Raw genomic sequence first — 26,977 nt, 5'->3', positions numbered from 1 at the left:
CGGTTGGCCGCCGCGGGAGGGAGGAGCTGGGGGCGGAGCCCGAGGAGGAAGGCGCCCGCGACGAGGAAGAGGACGCAGCTCGGGCCATGGAACGCGCGGAGGCGGGGGTGTCGGTGGGCTCGCCGGGTGCGCCCGGGCCCGAGGAGCAGGGCGGGGCGGGCGGACGCCCGGGGCGGTGGCGGCGGCCGTTGGGGTGTGACCGTCCCCGCCCCGCGTGGCTCCTGGCGCTGCCACGAGGGCGGCTGTCTGCTGCCTGGTGTTTTGTGGCCCAGACCCGAGAGGGGTGGCTTCACCTCGCAGACGTTGAGGGCGTACCGTATTTATAGAGTCCCTCCGAGACCCCCTGGGAGCCGAAGAGCCTCCCGGGAGGCTTACAGTTGCAGGAGGGGGGACCCTGTCCGCCAGTGGTCAGGGCTGGGGCCCTGGGAGGAGTGGCTCGGCTCGGAACCCTGCACGAGGCACGTGCGCGGTGGTCGCCTCTCCGGTGCCCCGCGTCCAGCCTCGGATGTACCTTACATCGCCGCACCCCGGGCTCTTTTTCCCTGCCTTTTTTTTTTTTTAATTAAACTTTAAATTTTTGGAATAAATTTAGAATTGCAGAAGTTGGAGAAATAATTTTACCTAATGTTACTATCTTACCTCTCCATGGTACATTTGTTAAAACTAAGAAATTAATATCGGCATAACACTATTCACTGAAGTACAAGCTTTATTTACATTTTACCAGGTTTTTTCCCACTATAATTTTTTTTTTCTGTCCCAGGATCCAAACCAGATATCACATTGCCTTTATTTTTTTTTAAATATATTTTATTGATTTTCTACAGAGAGGAAGGGAGAGGGATAGAGAGTCAGAAACATTGATCAGCTGCCTCCTGCACACCTCCCACCGGGGACAGGCACACGCCCCTGTCCAGAATCGAACCTGGGACCCTTCAGTCCGCAGGCCTTTGCTCTATCCACTGAGCCAAACCGGTTAGGGCTCACATTGCCTTTAACCTGCCTTATTTTTTCAGCTGGAATCTCACCTTTCCCGTGTCTCCATCCCCACCTCCCCATTCCCCCCTGACATGAGCTATTTTTTTTTAAAATCCAAGAAATACGCATTCTTCCAATTTAGCGAGCGTTTATTGGTTGTCTACTATATGCCAGCCACTGGTGATTCAGCACTGAATCACAATCCTTCTCTTACGGGAGCTAAATATAGCCCACTGGAACGCATACATTGTCTTCTGCAGTTTTGTATTTCTGATTTTTTTTTTTTTAATGGAAGGACATGCCACTTAGAATAATTTTTAAGTTGGTTGAAATCAGTGTTTAAACTTTTCTGCCCCTTCCGATTTACCCTGTTTTATTGTCAACTCCCACGTGAGAGGATTATCTCTTGCCTCTTCCATTATTAATCAAGTTTTTACCCCCCCCCCCCCCCGCCCCTCAAAATTATTACTTCTTGAGAAAAATAAAGTGCACAAAGAAATGCTATGTAAACAGGGCTGGAGACCCTGCTGTAGATGGAGTTGCTCTCACGTCTTTGTAATTTTTAGATGTTTTGACATGTAATAAATCCCGGAAAGGACTTTTAAAATCACTCTGCGTTCTTTTTTTCTCAGTCACCATGTTGTAAGGAACTTCCAGTTGCTCAGAGATGATAAGCAGCCTGAATATATGTTTGTGTTTCTTTGCATTTGTTTGATCAGTTCATGATCGGGTGATGCCAGCAGGAAGTTCTTCATCCAGAGTGATAGTACATGTGGACCTGGATTGCTTTTATGCACAAGTAGAAATGATCTCAAATCCGGAACTAAAGGGTAAACCTTTAGGTAATTATGAATGTCGAAAATGTTTTCATTGTATAAGAGGATTAGCACTCATTTATTATGTTTATTGTATTCTGATTTATTAACCACATTAGAAAGATTTTGGAAGCAGTTCTTAAGGTGCTTTATGGACAGAATCTTTGCTTCACTACCAGGTGTAAACTTTATAAGCCTCATTTAATAAATGGTGAATTTGACACAATCCTCTTACTTTCTTTTCTACGTATTTGTGTTTAGCATATTTTAGGTGAACATTATTTTTATGATGGTAAACACGTAGTCAATTTGTGTGAAAGAGAAAGCAGATTTTTAGCAATCTTAAGCCACTAAGATTCAGTAAACTAGAATTTCTATAGGTGCTGTAGATCATGATTTAATCGTTTTGATAAGAAGGGGGCTCAGAATGCCCCCTCACTGTCGAATCTTTTCTGTAGGTGGCTAGGAAGAATAGTTCAATAATTAGAACATTTATTGGGGGAGATCCCTGATAATTGCTGTAGGCTGACACGTGTTAACAGAACTTTGCTTTATATTCATGGAACAGTTACTCAGAAGATAAGTGAGTTTTTCTAGCAGCACCAGTAATTGTACTGTTATTTTTCATCTGCTTTATTTTTTGGTAAATCATGGGCTAGAGTTGTATAGAGTTAATTCAGTATAAATTGTTTTCGTTTTGTATTGCCTAAAAATAATTCCGTAATGATTTTATTTGTATTTTTTGCTGAAGACTCTGTAGAATATATTGATGTGTGGTAAATTTCTGTTAAATTTTACTTATAGAACTTTGATGAATGGATGCTGTATTTTTAAACCAAGATATGGCTTTTTATTTTAAATATACACTGAGTGGCCAGATTATTATGATCTCTGAACGCATAATAACCTGGCCACTCAGTGTGTGTGTGTGTGTGTGTGTGTGTGTGTGTGTGTGTGTGTGTATGTGTGTATACACACATATATATACACACATATGTATATACATATACACATAAATATATACATATATACATATATATATTAGAGGCCTGGTGCATGAAATGGTGCATGGGTGGGGTCCAGCCATCCTGGCCAGGGGGAGGGGACATGGGCCATTGGCCGGCTTGCCTGCTGGTAGAACTGGTTGAGGGGACAATTTGCATATTAGCCTTTTATTATATTTGATATACACTGAGTGGCCAGATTATGCGTTCAGAGATCATAATAATCTGGCCACTCAGTGTATTTTTATTGATTTGTGAGAGGGAGAGAGAGAATGAATTATCGATGAGAGAGAAACATTGATTGGCTGCCTCCTGCACACCCCCATTGGGCGTATGCCCTAACCAGGAACTGAACTGCGACCTGGTTCATAGGTTGCCGCTTAACCACTGAGCCCCACCGGCTGGGCTAGAGCTTTTTATTTTTATAAACACAGATTGCCTTACAACTTACAATTATAAGATGGGATTAGTAAATTATATTTTAAGATGTTTCTTTAATTCTCCATTTTCTCATAAATATTTATTTTTATAGGTGTTCAGCAGAAATATTTGGTGGTTACCTGCAACTATGAAGCTAGGGAACTTGGAGTAAAGAAACTTATGAATGTAAGAGATGCAAAAGAAAAGTGTCCACAGCTGGTGTTAGTTAATGGAGAAGACCTGACGCGTTACAGAGAGACATCGTATAAGGTTACAGGTACAGATTATAGGCAATGTTATTTTACCATTAACTTTTACATAGGAGGCCTGTTCATTACATGAATATTTTAATAAGTATAAATGGCCATAAGTCAGTTCCTTTTTGCTAATAACTTTATTTTAGGTCTTGCCCACTTTTTGAAATATTTATGAGGATGACTTTATATAAGTAACTTTTGACAAAAAATGTAAAGTTAAAAGGAGTTTGAAGTCTGTCATGAATGGTGTCATGTAAATATAAGAACAAATGTAAAACAGTATTTAATAGTGAGGAAATGGGAAGATATACTAAAGAAAGCCAAATATTTTAATTTTTAAGAAAACATATTTTTATTGATTTCAGAGAGGGAGAAATAGAAACATCAATAATGAGAATCATTGATTGGCTGCCTCCTGCACACCCCCTACTCGGGATCAAGCTGCAACCCAGGCATGTGCCCTGACCAGGAATTGAACCATGACCTCCTGATTTATAGGTCAACACACAATCACTGAGCCACTGCAGCCGGGACCAAATATTTTAATTTTTAATTTAATTATGAGAGATATGCTATAGGCTAATGCATTAATGTTAGTTGGGAGAGGCTTTTGTAATGTTTAACATAATTAAAAACTAGCTTTATATTTATTTGTATTTTTGCTCCTGTTTTTGTTTGTTCATTTAGTATTTGTAGCAGTTTTCAGATGAAAGGGTTAAATATAACTAAAAGTGCTAACAAACTAACAAGCAAAAATGCTCAAGAAAAATGACAAAAATATTAATAGACACCTGACATAAAGGGCAAATACATGTCCAGTAATTACCTGGAAAAAAGAAATGCTCAGATTCATTATTGGCTACGGAAATTTGAATTAGTAAATTAAGATTTTTATATCCATCATACTTGCAAAAAAAAGAAAGAATGTGAGAAAAAGTAGAAACAGCCTTTATGAAAAAGCAATCTATAAATTAAAGTTATATATTATATTTTAAAGTTAAAGTTCCATATTATATTCTTTAACCCAGTGATATAATCAACAATATATATTTTTTTTTAAAAAAAGGATGCATAGGTGCTGTATGTTTATATACCTTATTGAGTGAGCAAAAGTTAAGATGCAAAAAGTATATCACATTTATCCATTTGTATAAAACAACTAGAGGACTGGTGCACGAATTTGTGCACAAGTGGAGTCCCCGGCCTGGCCTGCAGGATTAGGCCAAAACCGGCTCTTCAACATGAGAGGTCCCAGATTGCGAGAGGGTGCAGGCCAGGCCAAGGGACCCCACCAGTGCATGATCAGGGCTGGGGAAGGATGCAGGAGGTTGGCCAGCTTGGGTGGGATTGCGGGAGGGCTCCAGGGCATGTCCGGCCTGTCTTGCTCAATCCGGATTGGCTGGACCCCAGCAGCAAGCTAACCTACCAATCGGAGCATCTGCCCCCTGGTGGTCAGTGCACATCATAGCAAGCAGTTGAGCAACCTTAGCATATCATTAGCATATTATGCTTTGATTGGTTGAATGGCCGACGGGTCGACTGGACACTTAGCATATTAGGCTTTATTATATAGGATAGCACAAACCCCTCCCCCACATATGTGTGTACAAGTATATATGAACAGGAAGATAAATATGAGAGGGTATATACTAAGTTTTAACTTTTTAAAAAATATACTGGAGGCCCGTTGCACAAAGATTCATGCAGTAGGCCTTCTTTCCCCTGGCTGCCGGCACCAGTTTTCCTCCAGCACCCAGGACCCAGGCCTTCACTCCGGCCGGAGCCTTCAGTTTTCACTCCGCGCCTGCATATGCAAATTAATCAGCCATCTTTGTTGGGTTAATTTGTATACTCACTCCTGATTGGCTGGTGGGCATTGCGGATGTATGGTCAATTTGCATCTTTCTGTTTTATTAGTGTAGATATATTTTTATTAATTTCAGAGAGGAAGAGAGAGAGAGAAACATCAGTAATGGGAGAGAATCATTGATAGGCTGCCTCCTGCACACCTCCCTACTGGGGATTGAGCCCGCAACCTGGGCATGTGCCCTTGACTGGAATTGAACCTGGGACCCTTCAGTCAGCAGGCCAATGCTCTATCCACTGAGCTAAACCAGCTAGGGCTAAGTTTTTAATATTAGTTACCTTCTGGAGTGGGAGAGGCGGTGCTGAAATGGGAGGAAGTGGGAAGGAAGGATAGCCATGCAGAAAAGACAAGACTGTATTCCTCAAATAGCACTTGTGCATCTATACAAAATGGTGTGTCTGAATATTACGAAGTTGATTTTTAGTATATACAGAAGAAATTGTAAGATACAGAAAGTTGTGCATCTTGCCTTTGTTCTTGGTGATCTTTCATGCCATTCATGTAGCTCCTCCTCATTCTTGAGTTTTGTTTCATACTTACTTAACCAGTCCTCTAGTGATATGAAGACAGTATGTCCCACTTTATGCCTAATGTCTCTGCATAATTATTATTATTTTTTTTTAAATATATTTTATTGATATTTTACAGAGAGAGGAAGGGAGAGGGATAGAGAGCTAGAAACATCGATGAGAGAGAAACATCGATCAGCTGCCTCCTGCACACCTCCCACTGGGGATGTGCCCGCAACCAAGGTACATGCCCTTGACCGGAATCGAACCCGGGACCCTTCAGTCCGCAGGCTGACGCTCTATACACTGAGCCAAACCGGTTTTGGCTCTGCATAATTATTAATAGCAGCTCTTTGTATTAAAAAATGTCTTGTTCTTGCCCTAGCCAGTTTGGCTCAGTAAATAGAGCATCAGCTGCGGAATGAAGGGTCCTGGGTTCAAACCCAGCCAAGGGCACATGCCCAGGTTGCGGGCTCGATATCTGGTAGGGGGCGTGCAGGAGGCAGCCGTTTAATTATTCTCTCTCATCATTGATGTTTCTATCTCTCTCTCTCCCTCTCCCTTCCTCTCTAAAATCAATAAAAATATATCTAAAAAAAAAAAAAAGTCGGGGGGAAGTCAATGGGGAAAAAAAAAGGAGACATATGTACTACTATTTGTAATGCTTCAAACAATTTAAAAAAATAAAATAAAAATAAAAAAGTCTTGTTCTAAATGATGAATTTTATGGTTTTCCTAACAGTGATGGATTGTTAGGCTGTTACCAACTCTTTGCTCTTACTAATATATGCTTCAGTAGACATTTTCATATGGAAATTTTGGCATACTTTTATGGGGATATCTATAAGGTAAGAGTTTAATTGCCAGATCAGAAGTAATTTGCATTTAAAATTTTGAATACTGCTATATGTTGCACATGAGTTTGTCCCAACATATTGTTAGTACAGGCGTCCTCAAACTACGACCCGCGGGCCATATGCGGCCCACCGAGGACATGTATCCGGCCCGCCGGGTGCCGCTACCTGTCCTGCTTAGCAGCCGACTCGTCCCGGGCCCGCAGTGCACATAGGAATTTGCTCATAGTTGTTTTTTTTAAACTATAGTCCAGCTCTCCAACGGTCTGAGGGACAGTGAACTGGCCCCCTGTTTAAAAAGCTTGAGGACCCCTGTGTTAGTAGATATGAGAATGTTAAGATATTCTCAAATTGTAAAGATTTGCCTCAGAGATGAAAAAAATAGTAAATGTTTTCTGCTATCCAGCTGGTATCAGATAATTCAGAGAGAAAAGAAGTTTCTTCTCAATGATTTCTAAGTTGTTAGTAGTCTTAATCCTAAAAATGAGAATAGATCATCCTTTTGAATTTATATTAAATCTTGGTTCAGTTCAGTTTAGTAAACATTTGACTTAAGGACTATGTTTTTTCTAGATGCTAGACATTCAAATACATGTAAATCATGGTCCATCTCTGCCCTTAAGGAATAAGTTGGGGAATGGCTAATTAAAATATTGAATTGTGGTGTATTTGGAAAATCAAGTGAGTTTTCTTTTGGGCTCAGTAATAATTGGAAATTATAATTTTTTGTTTTGTCTTTAGAAACTCCTGTGGAAGATATAGCTAGAATATATTATTGCTTTTGCTTTTCTAGGCAGACCATAATTCATTCTTTGACCCACTGGTTCAAGATCAAATTAACTACTAGAGGCCCAGTGCACAAAATTTGTGCACGGGGGTGGGGGGTGTCCCTCAGCCCAGCCTGCACCCTCTCCAATCTGGGATCCCTCTCACAATCCAGGACTGCTGGCTCCAAACCACTTGCCTCCCTGCCTGCCTGATTGCCCCTAACCGCTTCTACCTGCCAGCCTTATCACCCCTTAACCACTCCCCTGCCAGCCTGATCGATACCTTACGGCTCCCCTGCTGGCCCAGTTGCCCCCAACTGCCCTCGCCTGCAGGCCTGGTCACCCCTAACTGCCCTCCCCTGTAGGCCTGGGTTCCCCCCAACTGTCCTCCCCTGCAGGCCTGGGTCCCCCCCAACTGCCCTCCTCTGCAGGCTCAGTCCCCCCCAACTGTCCTTGCCTGCTGGCCCGGTCACCCCTAACTGCCCTCCCCTGCAGGCCTGGTCACCCCTAACTACCCTCCCCTGCAGGCCTGGTCCCCCTAACTGTCCTCCCCTGCAGGCCTGGGTCCTCCCCAATTGTCTTCCCCTGCAGGCCTGGTCACCCCTAAGTGCCCTCCCCTGCTGGTCATCTTGTGGCGGCCATCTTGTGTCCACCTGGGGCCAGCCATCTTTGACCATATGGGGGTGGCCATCTTGTGTGTTGGAGTGATGGTCAGTTTGCATATTACTCTTTTATTAGATAGGATAACCATTGATATTTAATGTAGAATATAGTAACTATAATTATAGGAGATTGCACTAAATCTGCTATGAGTATCTGCCTAGGGCCGTGATCGACAAACTGCAGCTTGCGAGCCACATGCGGCTCTTTGGTCCCTTGAGTGTGGCTCTTCCACAAAATACCACGGCCTGGACGAGTCTATTTTGAAGAAGTGGGGTTAGAAGAAGTTTAAGTTTAAAAAATTTGGCTCTCAAAAGAAATTTCAATCGTTGTACTGTTGATATTTGGCTCTGTTGACGAATGAGTTTGCTAACCACTGGCCCAGGGAATATCATTTTTGGACTTATTTTGTTAGAAATATATAGTCTTTATTAAAAATGTGACACAGAAAAAAAAAACAGTTAACTGAGGATTTTATTAAATATATTGTGGAACTGTGAATATGTGAAACTTTTAACAACATACTTGAGGTAAGCATAAAATAGTTAAATTTATTATAGTTATAACTTGTTACATCTGTGTTCCAATATTATTTAAATTTAGAGTTGTTGGAAGAATTTAGTCCAGTTGTGGAGAGACTTGGATTTGATGAAAACTTTGTGGATCTAACAGAAATGGTTGAGAAGAGACTACAGCGGCTTCCAAGCGATGACGTTGCAGCACTGACTGTGTCGGGTCATGTGTACAATAATCAGTGTAAGTGGTTTCTTATTTATTCTATTCAGTATTTTGTTTTTTATATTTTTTATTGTTGATACTATTATAGATGTCCCCATTCCCCCCCGCCTTTGCCTACCTGCATCCACCCCTCTGCCCCCGCCCCCCCATCCCTCTGGCCATCACCTTATTGTTGTCTGTGTCTGCGGGTTATGCCTATATCTTCTTTGGCTTAATGTTCTGTGAGTTAAGTTAATTGACTTTCTGAAAATGTTATGGCTTTTGTTGGAGGTATAGCTATATTCCAGTAATCTAAGATGGCTGAAATTAGGTGTTGCTCATGTAGCTCAGTGCTCTGTGCACTTTTCATTTCTCTGACATGGTCCATGCATTACCATTTTTTAAGTTTCATACCTCTTAAGTTACAGGAGTTGGCTTGATAATACACTTTTTAGAATAACTTTTTATTCTCTTAAAGCGATCTTTAAGCAAGATTTTGAGGTAGACCAAAATACGTTTGATTTTATCGCCTCTTGCTTCCAGTCCCCCAAGGCACCAAAACCCTCATGTTGTCCCCTGAGCTAACCCTTGTGGAAGCTCGTCCAGGCCTACCTGCCATCTTTGGCAAGCTCCTAGTTCATTAGTTCAGATGACCTTTGCCAACTGTTAGCATGAAAGCAGGATGATTCATTTCCTTCTCAGATTAAAGTATAAATGACTGATGGTATTTCCAGGGACATTTGCATTTGAAAATCAGCTGCAATATCTCTAGTGACTATTTAATTAGACTTTGAAACATATGCAACTCCGTTGGTGACTTCCACATTATACCACATGGAAGACAAACTACTCTGCTTTGTGTAAGACTTGCCCTGACCATCTTGCTCCTAGGTTTCAACATGTGCTTCCTTATCCCTGTTTTTTGAGAGCTGGTGATCAGTCTCCGATCTAGTTCTCCACCTCCCTGATATTAAAGAAAAGGGGGAGAGCTACAGTTCTCTTCTGGAAGAAGACATGAAGCTTTTCCATCTTTTGTACCTGTGGTCTCTTGTCACTTACAAAGACTAAGTAGCAAGAAGGTTCCAAGTAGGTTTCTATATAATTCTTAAAGCAAACTCAGACTGTATTGCTTGGAACATAATACAGAGAGCTAGGTTTTATAACCTAAAAAGAAAATGTCTAATTCTTCATGAATTCTTCCTATTTCCCACAAGTTTTTATTAAAAAAATTTTAAACCTACAGAAAAATTGACAGAATATAATACAATGAGAATACTCATTGTACTGTTTATGTCCATACAACTATTGTTACCATTTTTCATATTTGCTTTATCTTGCTCTTTATTGATTGGTTGACTGATTGATGAGCCATTTGAAAGTAAATTGCAATATAACACTTCATTTGTAAGTACTCCTGTGGATAAGGATTGTCTCATATAATTGTAAGACCATTTTCACACCTAAGAAAATTTGTTTCTAGATAATTTCCCTGCACTTTTCATAAGAGATCTCTTAAATATGGACAGATTTAAAATTGTTTTTCATTCAGCCAGTACATAAAATTTAGATTCAGTTCTTTAAAACTATAATGTTAACTGTCTTATTAATGTAATACTTTTATGCTTACTTACAGATAAACAGGAATATAAAAGTTTTACTGATGTCAGTAGGAATTTTTCATGAGAGATGAGTTTTCATAATCTGTTCATCATTAAGCACGTCTGTGCATTCTCTATCACAGGCCCTTAGAGTTCACTCCCTGTAATTATTTACTTAACAGAATTCCAGTGAAGAACAAAGCAGATTAGTTAAGTGGATGTCAGTATGGTGGTGATGGAACATTGAATTTAGATTAAATAAACCTTCATTGGTAAATAAAATTCATTTGTAAAAAAGGAAATTAAATTGTTTTGTGGTTCTTTTAATGACATTGGCTGTTTTTATAGCTATAAACCTGCATGACGTCTTGCACATCAGACTACTTGTTGGATCTCAGATTGCGGCAGAGATGCGGGAAGCCATGTACAATCAGCTGGGTCTCACTGGCTGTGCTGGAGTGGCTTCCAATAAATTACTGGCAAAACTCGTTTCTGGCATCTTTAAACCAAATCAGCAAACAGTCTTACTCCCTGAAAGTTCTCAAGATCTCATTCACAGTCTGAAACACGTAAAGGAAATGCCTGGTAAGACAAATATATTTGAAAAGTATATATTTTATTGTATTTTTTTGAAAAATTATAGATATATGTAGTTAATTCTTAGAGCCTATATACTTGGCTCTTGGAGAAACCAAACAAGCTAATGTTCTTTGGAGGGAATCTGTATTAGGAAATATATAAAAGTACTTTGCTAGTTTCACCTACTTTTGTATAGTTTGAATATGATCATGAAAGCTATAACTGGAAGTGTATAGTCCTTTATTTCCAATCCCTGGTTCATAACCTTATACTGTACATTGCATCTAAAGAGGTATTTTATTAACTCTATTTGAAGATTATCAATCTATATAAAAGGCTAAGTGTCCATCCATCCCACTGGTAGCTATGATGCGCACTGACCACCAGGGGGCAGACACTCAATGCAGGAGCTGCCTTGACACACACTGGCCATTTAAAAATACATGGCACCACGGACCTGGCGCCGACAAACTAACACTCAGCTTCCCCCATGTGAGACAAAGGCCCCACCACCACCCCATAGCGACACCCCACCAAATCGCAGCCAAGGCAGCCAAGACCCCACGGCACAAAATGCGGCCCACAGCCCAGCCCGGAAATGGTCTCTGTGGGCACCGGGTAATGATGTCACATTGCAACGCCCAGCTTCCTCTCCCTAGCGACTAGCCTCCTTGGAGTTTTTTCAGCCCAGGAACCTGACTTGCTTTATAGCCAAGTACAAACATTTAACCAAATGTTTGTGAAGCATTTTCACGTGCCTCATCTCATTTGATCCTCACAGAAGTCCTGGAGTAGGTAGATAGGAGACTCGGTAGAATCCTATTTTCATTAGCCAGAAAATGGAGATTTAGAAAGTTTAGAAGCTTGACCCAACTGAAAAGAAGCAAGAAATGGTGGAACTTAAAAATGACTTCAGGTTTTCTCACTGCACAGAATATAGTCAAACACTGCTGCAGTTAAATATTTTACCCTTTGTTCTCCCTGCATGATCTACAATAATAACCTGCTTTGTGTTGATATTTACTGCTGTGTTGCTGACAATTACCTGAAAGAGAAGTTGGGGTGCTTCACTGGGCTAGAAAAAGTTTAGCTAAATCGGAAAGCAAGTCTAATTAAGCAAGTTTATTCTATATATATATAAAAGGCTAAGTTGACTCGCGCATGCGTGATACATATAAAGCTCTCGCTGGTGCCAATTGCTCACATGTGTTTCGGTCTATCATTGTCGGTCATGAATTTGGTTGACACTCCTATTATAGAGAAAGGGCGAATAGTGATATTAAAATATTCTAATTTTCCTTTCAATGTGCACAAATCCATGCACCGGGTCACTAATATCTATAATAATAATGTAATATGCTAATTAGACCAGACAGCCAAACGTCCTCCCGGACATCATTCTGGATGTCCTCTGGAAAAAGCCGCCGCAGCGGAGGCCGAGGCAGAGGTGATTAGGGGCGATCAGGAAGGCAGGTGAGCAGTTAGGGGTGATCAGGCAGGCAGGTGAGCAGTTAGGGGCATCAGGCGGGCAGGCACAATGGTTAGGGGCGATCAGGCAGGCAGGCAGGTGAGCAGTTAGGAGCCAGCGGTCCCAGATTGTGAGAGGGATGTCTGACTGCTGGTTTAGGCGAAGTTTTTTTTTAAAGATGAGGAAATTGATTTTTTGAAAGGTTCAGTGATCTATTCAGGTTGTAGGGTAAGTTTGTATCCTTGAAGATTAAATATTTAGGTTTTTATAGACCATCAATATTGGTATGTTAAATTTTATTTCTATGGCATTGCTGGGGACAAAGATGTTATAATAGAATTCAATGGAAGTGAATTTCTAAGACAACTGAAACTTAATCTTTAGATTTCTTCACATTTTTAACGCACGTTTACGTGATTCCAAAATGTGTTACTCACTGCCTTGCCGTAAATATTACAATTGTTAACTTTTTGGATGAATCTGAATCTGTGTTTTGAAGAACAACTACTATGTTAGGTTGTAATACATTGAGGATTGTATACTGATACTTAACACTATTACTCAGCTTTACTTTTTGAATTCTTGTATTTTTTTTTAAAAACAGGCATTCTCTTTTCTTCCTTATTGCCAACTTGCCAGTCCTCTTTTATTTCAGCTTTGAAAATATCTGTCACTCCACTTTAATAATATCCTCTACACACCATTGCTTTTGATTTACTTCTTTACTGTTCAAGGAAACCAGATAACTGAAAAATTAATTTTTTAAATGAGAGGAGTAAAGGGGCACTAAATTGCCTGAACATTTTTCCTGTGATAAAATATGACTGAGTTTTCCTGCAAAAAAACTGTATGATAGGAGTTTTGCCAATGAGAATTTTTTGTTTGTTTTCTGGCTCTTAATTATATGTGGATGATAAATATTGCCAGATATGACTTGTAGATAAATATTTGGTATGTGTATAGAAATCAGTTAGATTAACTAATAAGCACATGCTAATTAATTTTAATTGCTCTGATGACAGTTTTTCTTTATATGAAAAATCACCATGATCCTTGAAAACTTCCACAATGGTATATAACAGGTGGTAAAAATCTCATTTTATCAAGACTGAATTTATTGGTTCTCTCTATATTCATTATATTATATTAAACATATTAGGGCTGTTAGGTTTTCAAAGTGGTTCATATAATTCACATGCCTTGAGCAGAAGAAGAACTATCTAATTTTTAATGAACTTTGATCTTAGCAAAATATTCATTATGGAATTTAAAGACATGGTTGATACAGGAATGACAGTATTTTAATTAGCTTTATTTTAAGGAGAAAGCTATTGTAACACCCTATGCATTTCGTTTTGTTTAGGTATTGGCTATAAAACTGCCAAACGCCTTGAAGCACTGGGTATCAGTAGTGTGCATGATCTTCAAACCGTTTCCTCCAAAATATTAGAAAAGGAATTAGGAATTCCCATTGCTCAGCGTATCCAGAAGCTCAGTTTTGGAGAAGATAACTCTCCGGTAACACCCTCAGGACCACCTCAGGTGCATAATGACATTTTACTGGAGTACTTACTGGTAGTCACATTATTGGAGAAAGATTTCTAGTTTATTGCTGTTTTTACTAATCTAGTTTGCTTGTTAGGTTAGTACACGATCCCTTTCCTGTGAGGAAGCTAATTTTTATAATATATTTAAAAATATTCTTAAATTGAATCTAAGAATTAGTATTTCAATCTCAAGTTAGCCAATAGCCTATCTGATATAATAAAAGCCTAATATGCTAAGTGTCGGGTCGTCCAGTTGGCCATTCAACCAATCAAAATGTAATATGCTAAGGCCGTTCAACTGCTCACTATGACGTGCACTGACCACCAGGGGGCAGACAGTCAACCGGTCAACCAGTCGCTATGAAGTGCACTGACCACCAGGGGGCAGACGCTCCGACCGGCAGGTTAGCTTGCTGCTGGGGTCCAGCTGATTGGGACTGAGCGAGACAAGCCAGACATGCCCTGGAGGCCTCCTATGGTCCCTCCCTGGCTAGCCAACCTCCTGCATCCCTCCCCAGCCCCGATCATGCATTGGTGGGGTCCTTCAGCCTGGCCTGCGCCCTCACCGCAATTCGGGACCTCTCGGGGGATGTCAGAGAGCCGGTTTTGGACTGATTCCACAGGCCAAGCCAAGGGACCCCACTGGTGCACGAATTTGTGCACCGGGCCTCTAGTTTATATATATAAAACCTAAGCGACTGACCGGTTGACCGGTCACTATGACACACACTGACCACCAGGGGGCAGGCACTCAACACAGGAGCTGCCCCCTGGTGGTCAGTGCACTCCCACAGTGGGAGCGCCGCTCGGCTGACCAATGGGCGCCAGGCGCAGGGCTCACAGCTGGAAAGCGCAGCTGCGGCGCGAGCCTCTCCCACCTCCACGGCAGCTCTACCGAGCAGCAGCTGCAGGCGCAGCGGGGCTGAGATGAGCAGGAGTGGCGCAGTGCCCGGCTGGGCTCGGGCTCCTCCTCGGCTGCTCGCCGCTTTGCACACTACTGCATCCCTCGGGGGATGTTGGACTGCCGGTTTCAGCCTGCTGGGATCGGGCCGAAACTGGCAGCCCGACATCCCCCAAGGCGTCCCAGGTTGCGAGAGGGCGCAGGCCAGGCTGAGGGACCCCACTGGTGCACGAACCCGTGCACCGGGCCTCTAGTATTACATATATGAAGCAAAATATTTTAATTTTTTAAAAAGTCTTGGTTTTAGAGAAGTCTAATGATTTAGGAGATGGAGAAAAGTTTAATTACCTAGTTCATATTGATTGATTATTTTTTATGTGACAGGCACTTTACTTAAAGTACTTTATGTACATTAGCCCATTTAATTTTCACAAACCTTCAAGGTAGGTAGTTCTATTGTTTATTTATAACCTTTTCATCTCTTTCTCTCCCTAGTTTTTTGTGGTTTTTTTTTATGATGAGGATACTGTAGGTTAGAAAAGTTAAATAACTTGCCCAAGGTTAAAGTCAAGTTTTAGCAGAGTAAGAGCCTCGTTGTAATCATACAGGAAAGCTTGGAGTTGCTACTAGAGCTTTAAAATTTTCTTGACTTCCAGTGCACTTTCTAGTGGAGTATGATAACTTGCAGATAAAAAGAGTTAATATAAAAGTGAACTAGTAAGTGGCTCAAACTAAGTTAAGAGGTAAGTTAATCAAGGCTGTGTTGATTTACCTGACATATACACTGGTAATTGTATATGCTTATTTGGGTGTGCAGTAATCCTTATTTGTGCTTTTTTGGTAGTCCTTTAGTGAAGAAGATTCACTTAAAAAATGTTCATCAGAAGTCGAAGCTAAAAGTAAGATCCAAGAATTACTTGCTAGTCTTCTGAACAGGTGATTTTTTCATTTTTCCATATCCTATATATTCTGTACTGGAAAGAATACTTGATGTTCTGTCTTGGAACTTAAAGATTAACTGGAGACTAATCATTTAGTATAACAATAGATCATTTATCACCAAATTTCTCTACATTATAAGCTGTTGCAAAGGTAGTAAAAGATGTTCTTAACTAAATTTAATCCATCTAGTTCCATTGGTTTTTAGTAACATTGTGGTTATATTGTGAATCTTAAGCTGCTGGTAGTTACCTAAGGGGGTTTTATCTATTTTTCTAGAATTCCTGTACCTCTAAATTTATAATGGTTGAGGATAGGTAGTTATTAAGAGCAACAACGATAAAGAAAGCAGAAGACCCCTTATATCTCCTTAGCCTTACTCTGTGTGAAAGAAAATGGAGTCAGACAAAAGAATAGCTAAACGGGGCTGTGTGTGAGCAGTGAGAGTGAATGTGGGTGTGTGCAGCTTACTGGTCTGTAAGTACATGAAGAGTGTCCACGGGACTATGAGTATACAAGTAGCCTAGCATAAGCAGAATAAGACATGCACCTTTCTGACATGCTCCTTTGCCATCGTATATCTAGCCCAGTACTCCGTAGAAGAGTATTATCTCTGTTCCTCTCATTTTTTTGATTTCTCAAAATGGGGTGTCATGGGTCTAACAGTCTTGGGAAGGTAGGTGTGCTTCTGTAAAGATGCCTGAATGACTGACTGACTGACTAGAGAAAAGGGTTTTTTAATGACTCTAAGTAGCAGAAACTGATGAAGTGAAATTTCCTACAACTTTGCTGTCACATGCAGGATGGTTCTCATACCGTGAGCAAAGCTATGCAGCTCATCATTTGCTGCATGCAAGCAGGGCTGACGATGACCCAGCTCCCCTGATATGACTCAGGCTGGGCCCATGAATATGCTTGTGAAAGTGGATCATCTGCTTTGCTTCAACTAAATAGAAGACTATTATGAAAAGCCTGGCCTTTAGAAATAGTTCCGCACATAGAAAAACCACAAGAATTACAACCTTTATGGTTCTCTTATTCTAAGAATCAACCCAGAAATGAGTCTAGGTGCTGTAAACCTGTGCGATACCAAATATTAACCATTTATCCTTTTCTCTGCTTGCCATTCTCTCTTCTGTACCATGGCCCCTTATTTCAGTGACTGAGGTGTAATACCTTCTAAGTAACTGGCAAAAAATAATCGTGTGTGTGAATGTGTTTTCCTTCTTAAGTATATGTAGATATGTAAGAGGTATAAAATCATCTAATTTTTAATCCAATTTCTAGCCAATAATTCAAGATTGCATAGAATATCACCTTTTTATAGTATGTCTTAATTAGTTACAGGAATCAAATCATTGTCTTTGAATTGCATATTGGCTTATTAGAACAAGTTTAACTGGAAAATATTTAAATTAGTAATATGTTTACAGAAACTGTTTAAGATATTATTTTAGTAAAGCAGCAATCAAGGTATTTTGTGATAAATAAGAGAAAAATTATTACAGAAATCGAAATTTTCTAATTCAAAATACTTAATTTGAGTATATTAAACAGTGTACAATATTTGTATTTTGTACTTGATTTTTGATTCATTGCCATACAGATAAAAAGGAAAACGTTATTCTTTAATGACATGTATTTTCTCTAATTAGATTTTCTATTCTTTAAGTGAATTTTCTATCTGTATCATTAAAACCTTTGTTTTAGTGTTCCATCCAAAACCAAGACCATTTGTATGAAACACTAATTTTAAAAAAAACTTTATATTTATTGATTTTAAAGAGAAAGGGGAGGAGAGAGAGAAAGAGAAACATTGATTTATTCCACTTATTTATGTATTCAGTGGTTGATTCTTGTATGTGCCCTGATGGGGCATTAAACCTTAAACCTTGGTGTATCAGGAGGATGATTTAACCAACTGAGCTAACCGGCCAGGGCTGGATGGAACACTCTTTAGGATGCATGTATATGTACTTCCTAAATATAATATATAATTGATACTTCAAGTTATTGCTTCATATGGAACATAGTGGTGACATTATTATTGGCTCTCTGGGGTCTATTTGGGGAGTGCTCTTTGACAAAAGTAATCTCATTAATTTTTTTTTCTTTTTGTGATCCTGTATTTTTAAAATATGTAAAAATCTGTCACTTTTCATATATTGGTTTCTGTCAGTGAATGATTCTCTGTTTCTTTAATTTCCTGTTGATTTTAATATTTTGCTTTTAGTTGTAATTTGGACTTGGATTATAAAATTGCTTGTTATAATTATGTCTTATTTCTGTTCTTTTTCTGATAGCACTCAATTCTGAGTGAGGCCTGAGAGCCTTACACTTAAAATTTCAGAGCATTAGTTTGCAGACTTTGCATAATTTATTTGGGCTAGTCAAGGATCTTTATTGCTTACTGCCTACTTATCAACTGTATTTATAATTGTTTTAGTTATTAAATCTGTCATCTTTATATAAATTAATTTGACAATTTTTAAAAATCTTTAGGTAATATTTTTCAAATTGCTATTTCCCCTTTCTCTTTATTTCTAGAGTATGCCAAGATGGAAGGAAGCCACATACAATAAGATTAATAATCCGTCGGTATTCATCTGAGAAGCACTGTAGCCGTGAGAGTCGTCAGTGCTCTATTCCATCCCACATAATTCAGAAGTTAGGCACAGGTATGAGCTAATTTCCTAATAATTTAATTTAATTAGGCTCTTAAAAGAGCAAATTTTGAATTAGAAATATGATCCATAGATAGAGGATTTTCACAGGGGGTTAGTGAGCTATTAAAACTCTTTATCAGAAATTTTCACTAGAAAACTTTGTTGTTGTTTAATAGATTATAAAAGTAAAGAGTTAAGAATGCTTCCCAAGTTCAGAAAAAACAAGACTATTGTAATTATATGGCATGAGATAACTTCTTTTTGAGCACTTAGATTGTTTCCAGTTTTTTTGCTATTATGAAAAATGATGCTGGCAAGTCATTGGGTGGGTAAATACTTTGGTTTAACCTGCTGGGTTTTATGGTAAGTTGAACTCTAAGACACTGCTAAATTTTTTCTAAAGTGGGTATAACAGTTTACATTCTCATCAACAGTGTATGAGCATTCCAGTTTTTTCAGATTCTCACTGACATTTAGTATTATCAGTTTATTTTATGATAGTCATTCTTGAGGCTGTGTAGTGGCATTTCATTGTGTTTGTATTTTCTTTTATGAATAGTGCTTTTAGTGTTATATCTAAAAGTTATTTGCCTAAATCAACGATCACAGATACTTCTGTTTTCTTTTAGAAATTTTAAAATTTTAAGCTTTAAACTTAGATCCACTTTGAGTAATTTTTATGTGTGGTATAAGGTAAGGGTCTTAGTTCATTCTTTTGTATGTAGGTATCCATTTGTTCCAGCAGAATTTGTTGAAAAGACTATTCTTTCCTCATTGAACTGTCATTACACCTTTGTAAAAAACTAAACATTTTTTTGGGATGGGAATGGGGGGATGAGGACAAATATGTGATACCTTAATCAATAAAGAAATTAATAAAAAAATAAACAAACAAATAAAAAAACTAAACATTTTTGTAGAAATGTATTTCTTGACGTTCTTATTCCATTGATCTATATGTTTATCCTTTTACCAGTTCTACCCTATCTTGATACTTTCTTGAATTAGGTAGTGTAAGTTCTCCAGCTTCAATTTTTTTCTAAATTGTTTTGGGTATTCATGGTCCTGGGCTTTTGTTTGTAGAAAGATCTTAAAGTAGAAATTTGATTTGTTAACTGTTTATCCAGATTAGTTATTTATTTTGAGTCTGTTTTAGTAATTTGTATCGTTTAGAAATATATGCATTTCATCCTAGTTGTCTAATTTGTTGTCATGAAGTTGTTAATATTCCCTTATAATTCTTCTAATTTTTGTGAAGTCTGTAGTGAGGTTCCTCTTTCATTCCTGATTTTGGTCATTTATGTATTCTTTTTTTTCCTTTGTAATTCTAGCAAAGGTTTGTCAGTTTTGATCTTTTTTAAAACCCAACTTTTGTTGTCATTGTTTTTTCTGTTTTTATTTTCTCTATTTAATTTATTTCAACTTCGTTGTTTTCTTCTTTCTGCTTGCTTTAGGTGTTTTTTGTTTGTTTATTTTTAAAGAATAGTTTATTGATTTCTGAGGGAGATGAAGGGAGAAGAGAGAAACATCGATGTGAGAGCATAACACAGGGGGATATTTCTTGACGTCATTACTACCTTAACCAGATATTCCATATTTCAGCTCTTGAAAACTTTTACTCATTTGGCATTTGGTAGTAATGTTGAGATGTTCTAGTTTCCATACATACTGTCAAAATGTCCCAATAATATCTATTTAGGATTTTAATTTAAATTATATTAAACTCTTAATGTTCATCCTATATAATAAAAGGCTAATATGCAAATAGACCGAATGGTGGAACGACTGGTCGCTATGATGCGCACTGACCACCAGGGGGCAGATGCTCAATGCGGGAGCTTCCCCTGGTGGTCAGTGCTGCTCCCACAGGGGGAGCCCTGCTCAGCCAGAAGCCGGGCTCAACGGCTGGCGACAACGGTGGTGGTGGGAGCCTCTCCCGCCTCCGAGGCAACACTAAGGATGTCCAACTGATGGCTTAGGCAAGTGGGCTCCCAGACTGTGAGAGGGCGCAGGCCTGGCTGAGGGGACCACCCCTTCCCCACCCCCCTGAGTGCATGAATTTCATGCACTGGGCCTCTAGTTATTTTATAATGTGTTTAGATACTGTTTTCTTAAACATTTTATTTAGGAAATTATGATGTGATGACCCCAATGGTTGACATACTTATGAAACTTTTTCGAAGCATGGTGAATGTGAAGATGCCATTTCATCTTACCCTTTTAAGTGTGTGCTTCTGCAACCTTAAATCACTGAATACTACTAAGAAAGGGACTATTGATTATTACTTAACACCATCATTATCAACAACTTCATGCTCTGGCAAGCACAGTTTTGTAAGTACACTGTTACTGGATTTGTGTAATTAAGTTGTAGGTCTCAGTTTGTGTTTAATGGATATAATTTAGAGTTTCTTTGGGGTTAAATTTTTTGAGTGACTTACATGTATATATAATACCTATCCTATTACAGTTGCTACTCATAAGTATACTGTACTGTGATCAAGAAGAAAACAAGCATCACTGGGTAAAAAAGAAACCATTATAGAGATTCCCTGTTTTGGAAGTATTGAAACATTTCATATCCGTATACAGGAATATGATGATTAGCTCATACATATGGAAATATTTTTAGATACTAGAAATGAAATTATTTTTTCTGTTAATTTATACATAGCTACCAGCACCCCCCTCAGTGTTTTGTGAAAGTATTTAAATTTTCTTGGTTTTGACATTAAATTGAATTCTGATAGCAATATTGATAGAATATGACTGCTAATTTTATAATTGCAGAAATAAGAGGTTGGCAGTAGAGAGGCAAAGGCCAGTCATATTTTCAGATGACTAAAACAAAGTCCTGTGTGTGACCCTTTAGCAAACCTCTTTACTAAATGTGGGCTTCTTTAAAAAATAATTGTCTTTTACTAAATCGTCCATGTCTGCAAATTACTCTTTTTTTTTAAATATCTTTTATTGACTTTTTTTTACAGAGAGGAAGGGATAGAGAGTTAGAAACATCGATGAGAGAGAAACATCAATCAGCTGTCTCCTGCACACCTCCTACTGGGGATGTGCCTGCAACCAAGGTACATGCCCTTGACCGGAATCAAACCTGGGACCTTTCAGTCTATAGGCTGACGCTCTATCCACTGAGCCAAATCGGTTAGGGCGTCTCCAATTAACTCTTAATTTAAAGTGTTTTTATTATTTTCTTTATTTATTTATCAGTCAGTATAATTTTAGTAATATTTTATTTACATATAAGTTTAAAATGAGAATAGTGTTACAGAAATAATGAATTAGTGCCCTCTTCAAATTACTATTTTTCTCTGACCAATTTTATTTCATCTATTAACTGAAATTTTAAAAGGTGTTGACTTTTTGCTTTGTAATCTGTAAAATGAGAATTAATGTACAGTGGTATTAGAGAGGCAAATATAAGTGAAAGCACCTTGTGTGTGTCTGGCAATGGCCCGAATCTCTTCTTTTATTTTTAAGTTATTGTGTTGATGTTTCCTGAATTATATTTGACTATGTATACATTTTTATGATCCTTAAACTTTTAAGTGAAAATTTTACCTAAAAAACTATGCAAATTAGAATTGAAGGTGTTTTTAAATTTTTATTTTATGAATATATAAAAGGGCAAGTAAAGGGTTAAGGGGATCAAATATATGGTAAAGGAAGAAGATTTGACTTTGGGTGGTGGGTACACAGTACAATATACAAATCATGTATTATAGAATTGTACACTTGAAGCCTATATAATCTTATTAACCGATGTCACCCCAATAAATTTAATTTTTTGAAAAGTGTTATATCTTAATAATGATGTTGGATTTTCACCATGGAAGTATATATTTTTCCTTTCCATTAAATGTTACAGTTTAGAATAGGGATTTTTAGAAAACTAGTCTTTGATGCTCTATGCATACATATAAATATTTATAAATATATATTTATACATATATACTTAAATATTTAGCTGTCCCTCGGAGAATCACTTACCTTTTTAGGCCATCATTCTTTTAGTCACAGAACTGGAAGTTTGAATCCACAATTGTTAAGATCCTTTCCTGGTGGCTCAGTGCTATCTATGAAGTAAACCTCTTCCTGGAATAGTGAGTAAAGATGCACACAATAGTGTGACTAATTGCGGTGGATTAGTCATCTCTAGTTGTTGGGAGCTGACCCAAAGAGTTGAAGTTACTGAGTAGGATAGAAACACGTTGGTCAGATAATAAGGTACATTCACACTTCAGCAGCATGAATATTTAAAGATATTAGATATCTAAATTATTGTGTTATCCTTGTGTTCTAGAAAATGAAAGATATTCATATGGAGGATTTTTCCAAAGACAAAAAAACAAATTGGGATTTTCTACCAACTGGAAGAATTGAAAGTCCAAGAACTCTGGAGTCTCCACTAAATACTATAAGTTTTTCTAAAGATCAAAACAGTGATGATTTCCCACTCGGCTCACTTCCTGAGGGTATTGACCAAGAAGTCTTTAAACAGCTTCCAGTAGATATTCAAGAAGAAATACTGTCTGGAAAATCTAGAGAAAAAGTTCAAGGGAAAGGAAGTTTGAGTTGTCCATTACAAGCCTCTAGAGGATTATTATCTTTCTTTTCTACAAAGCAAATGCAAGATAGTCCCTTAAATCCTAGAGATAATTTATCTAATAGCAAACAGATATCCTCATCATCTCCCTGTGAACCAGGAACCTCAGGCTTAAATAACAGTTCCTCTTACCTGTCTAGCCAAAAGGATTATTCACATTCTTTGGACAGTAGCTTAAAAGATGAACGAATGAGTCAAGGACCTAAAAAATCTCAAGGATTCCACTTTTCAAATACAAACCCCACTGTATCTGTTTTTCATTCATTTCCAAATTTGCAGAGTGAGCAACGTTTCTCCAAAAACCGCACTACAGATAGCCATAAGCAACCGACCGCAGCAGCGTCTCATCATGAAGGACTTGCAGAAAATAGAGAGCAAGATGCTACTGCTGAGAAAATTACTTTTCCTTCTGATGTTGATCCTGAAGTTTTCTATGAACTTCCAGAAGAGGTACAAAAAGAACTGTTGGCTGATTGGAAGAGAAGAACAGGATCAGATTTCCACAATGTACATAAATAAGCATGTTCAGAAAAAGGGTCTAAAAAACAAGGGAAAGACCATTGTTCTCAGATTAGCAGTTTATTAAGCTCATCTAAATTAAACACTAATCAATATTTAATGTCACAATCCAATATAAAATGTTCTAAAGCAAGAATATGGGAAGTAAATTCTGACACAAAATATAAAAAATTCATAATAGAAGAAGTAATGTAAAACATTACCTTCCTCATATTTCTAAAACTTTTATATTGCTTTTCAATAAAAATATATCTTAGCATTAGTTCATTTCCCATAAAATGGGGGGAAAGATATACTGTATATGCCTGCATATAAAAAAAAATAGACTGGCCAAATCATTGCTATGCCATACAAAATAACTTTTTTTTTCTGTGAAATATGGAATATTTAACGAAATTTAGCCCATTAAGAAACAGCCAAGCCCGGCTGGTGTTGCTCAGTGATTGAGCATCAACCTATGAACCAGGAGGTCATGGTTTGATTCCCAGTCAGGGCACAGGCCCAGGTTGCCAGCTCGATTCCCAGTAGGGGGCGCGCAGGAGGCAGCAGATCAGTGATTCTCGCTCATCATTGATGTTTCTATTTCTCCCTCTCCCTTCCTCTCTGAAATGAATAAAAATATATATTTTTAAAAATTAACCAAAAGAATTCTGCCAACTCACCTGTTAAAAATGTAGATATCTTTGAAGTACTATGTACCATTTATTAAGTTAATTTTTTTAAATAGGAAAGTGATGACAATTCAGTTAATACCTCTTATTACACCTGGAACCTACCACAATGCCTGACACACAGAGGGCATTCAGTGACTATTGAATAAAGGTGGGGAGTTGGGCAGGCGAGTGTCTATACATGTAGAGAACTAGAAGGAACTTTCCATGCGGAGAGATGAAAAGAAGGACAGACACTAGAAGTGCAAGGCAGAGTGGGTCGTAAGGATGCGAGGCAGTGAAAGAGGCCCATTCCTCTGGCCAGTCTGTAGGGGCTAAAAGCAGTGGTTATGTTTTCGCATCTCTACATTTTGTAGATGAGAATAAGAATTTCATGTCCACAGCAAATACACAGTTACTGAAGTGATGGATGTCCTCTTTCTCCCATTTTTATTGCCTTCACCTTTTACTGCCAGATTAAAAATTGGATATAAGATTGTGGGCACCTTTAATTTGTAAGACAGGATGTTTCTAGAATACACCAAAGCGCTGTTGGAGGAGTCCTATTTATAACCTTCGCAGATATAAAGAAAGGACAATAAAAATAAAGTACAAAAATGTGAGTAAAGAGTAGCTTAAAAATACTTTCTGGGTAAGAAGTTTGAACTAAGTTTCAGATTCCTTGAAATTTGAAAATTTCCTAATCAAGTATTTTTAACAGGGAGTTTGGGATTATCAAAAGCAATAACTTGTAGCAAGAACATCAGAACTTATTCACCATACAAATAACTATAGGAGTTTCTGCATGTAGTTTTCTGATAAGGTAGTTAAACTTATAAACAGAGTTTATCACTTTTCTAGATAATCTGTTTTTTAAAAAAGTTCTAATAATCTGTGTAATCATTTCAGCCAGAAACCAGCATCTGATTTTTTAAGTTATCTTTTGTTTGCTTTTAATAAAATAATCTATCTTTAGTGTTAGATTATCTCTCTATATAAAAGCCTAATATGCAAATTAACCCCATGGGAGTTCGACTGGGAGACCGATTGCTCGCTATGAGGTGTACTGACCACCAGGGGGCGGCGTGGGATGAAGGAAGGCCCCGGCCAACAGCTGGAAGGAAGACCCCGGATGGCAGCTGGAAGGCCCTGATCAGCCCTGATCGCCAGCCAGGCCTAGAGACCCTACCCGTGTACGAATTTTGTGCACCAGGCCTCTAGTTTATAATATTAGGAAGTGTGAATTTATTTTTATTTATCCTTGATATATGCTGATATCCTGTATCTTTCATGTTCTCTAAAATTCTTAGCCACTAGCCCTTCAAAGATCGCTTTTCTATTCGGGGACTCCTGATTGCACAATGATGGACTTTCTTACTCTACCGTTCATGTCCCTTAATCTCTACTTCTTTCCATTATCTTGTTTATCTGCTACATTTTGGCCTATTTCATCAGTTCTTTCTTATGTTCACTGATTTGTTTTTCAGCGGTGTCTGATCTGTTTAAAATACTAAGAATGGTTTTAATTTTAGTATATTTTTCATTTGATTCTTTTTCTACCTGTTTATTCATTACAGTCTTGTAAAAAAAAACCTCAAATATTTTATATTCTATTTCTGATTATTTCAGTACTACTTTAAATTTTTAAAAGTTTCAACTTTCTGATACTGATGTGTACCATTTTGGCTTATTTCCTCAAGGGTGTGAGTCAACCTAAACTGTGGGAAGACAAAGGACCTAAATGGTGGGTGCTTCCCCTCAGAGATGGTTTGCATTTGCTCCCAGCGAGGCAGTGCCAATCCACTGGCACCACTTCAATCCCTTCTAGGTTCTGGCTGAATGCACTTGTCTTCCTTCGAGCCGCCTGACCTTGCTACTGTCTTTTTTTTTTTTTTTTAATATATTTTATTGATTTTTTTTACAGAGAGGAAGGGAGAGGGATAGAGAAACATTGATGAGAGAGAAACATCGATCAGCTGCCTCCTGCACACCCCCCACTGGGGATGTGCTCGCAACCAAGGTACGTGCCCTTGACCGGAATCGAACCTGGGACCCTTCAGTCCGCAGGCCGACGCTCTATCCACTGAGCCAAACCGGTTTCGGCCTTGCTACTGTCTTAAGGTTTCTCTCCATAGGTCATTTGCGGGCCATTTGCTTTTAGGGTTAACTCTACCTTCCAAGCTTTTTGCCTGATGCTTCCTGCTCCTTTCCTGCTTTTGTTTCGCTCTTTTTTTTTTTTTTTTTTTTTCTGTCTGAGGGTAGAGAGAGAGGGCTTTTCTGTTATACAGTAAAACCAAGCAATGAATTACAGAGTCTGTTTGGTATGAAGCATATCTGTTCCACCATAGTGCAGAAGTACAAGTATATTTGGATTTATTTTTCCATCTTACTTTTTACTGCCCATTTTTCTTTCCCTTGTTCTGTGCTATGCTTCTTTCCGATCCTTATTCCTTTTCTGTCTTTTTGGATTGGCTGAGTTTCTACTTAGGTTTTCCCTCTACTGATTTGAAATTTAAACATTCTAGTACTTTGTACTACCTTTATAAATTTAACATGCTTAACATCTAAAAATGGTAAATATCTCTCTGTACCCTCATTGCAAACATGAGGATGTTAAAACTTATTAATTCTAATCAAATTC

At 38.4% G+C, this 26,977-nt stretch overlaps 1 protein-coding gene across 3 annotated transcripts; it reads left to right on the top strand.

Moving 5' to 3' along the window:
- On the top strand, window positions 1–25,919 carry POLI (DNA polymerase iota). 3 transcript variants are annotated; one of them, XM_080686756.1, is made up of 11 exons: window positions 29–126; window positions 1,698–1,820; window positions 3,330–3,494; window positions 8,735–8,887; window positions 10,795–11,031; window positions 13,857–14,035; window positions 15,786–15,877; window positions 18,428–18,558; window positions 20,675–20,880; window positions 21,534–21,629; window positions 22,865–25,919. In XM_080686756.1, the coding sequence occupies exons 1-11, from the start codon at window positions 87–89 to the stop codon at window positions 23,684–23,686; spliced, it is 2,244 nt and encodes a 747-aa protein (XP_080542882.1). In that variant the 5' UTR covers window positions 29–86; the 3' UTR covers window positions 23,687–25,919. The 3 variants fall into 3 exon arrangements, with proteins under 3 accessions (XP_080542883.1, XP_080542882.1, XP_080542884.1); XM_080686757.1 differs by lacking the exon at window positions 21,534–21,629 and having other exon boundaries at window positions 1–126; XM_080686758.1 differs by lacking the exon at window positions 21,534–21,629 and having other exon boundaries at window positions 29–113.
- Window positions 25,920–26,977: the final 1,058 nt, after the last annotated feature.

The sequence above is a fragment of the Plecotus auritus genome (genome assembly GCF_963455305.1).
Source record: "Plecotus auritus genome assembly, chromosome: 8".
In the NCBI taxonomy this organism is placed as follows: Eukaryota; Metazoa; Chordata; class Mammalia; order Chiroptera; family Vespertilionidae; genus Plecotus; species Plecotus auritus.
The sequence above is the reverse complement of the archived record's forward strand: the minus strand, read 5'-3'. Positions and strand labels throughout refer to the sequence as shown.

Coding starts and splice junctions, on each gene's coding strand:
- POLI (XM_080686756.1), top strand. CDS start 87: ATGGAACGCGCGGAGGCGGGGGTGTCGGTGGGCTCGCCGG. Junction 127..1,697: donor GGTGTCGGTGGGCTCGCCGG/GTGCGCCCGGGC, acceptor TTGTTTGATCAG/TTCATGATCGGGTGATGCCA. Junction 1,821..3,329: donor ACTAAAGGGTAAACCTTTAG/GTAATTATGAAT, acceptor TTATTTTTATAG/GTGTTCAGCAGAAATATTTG.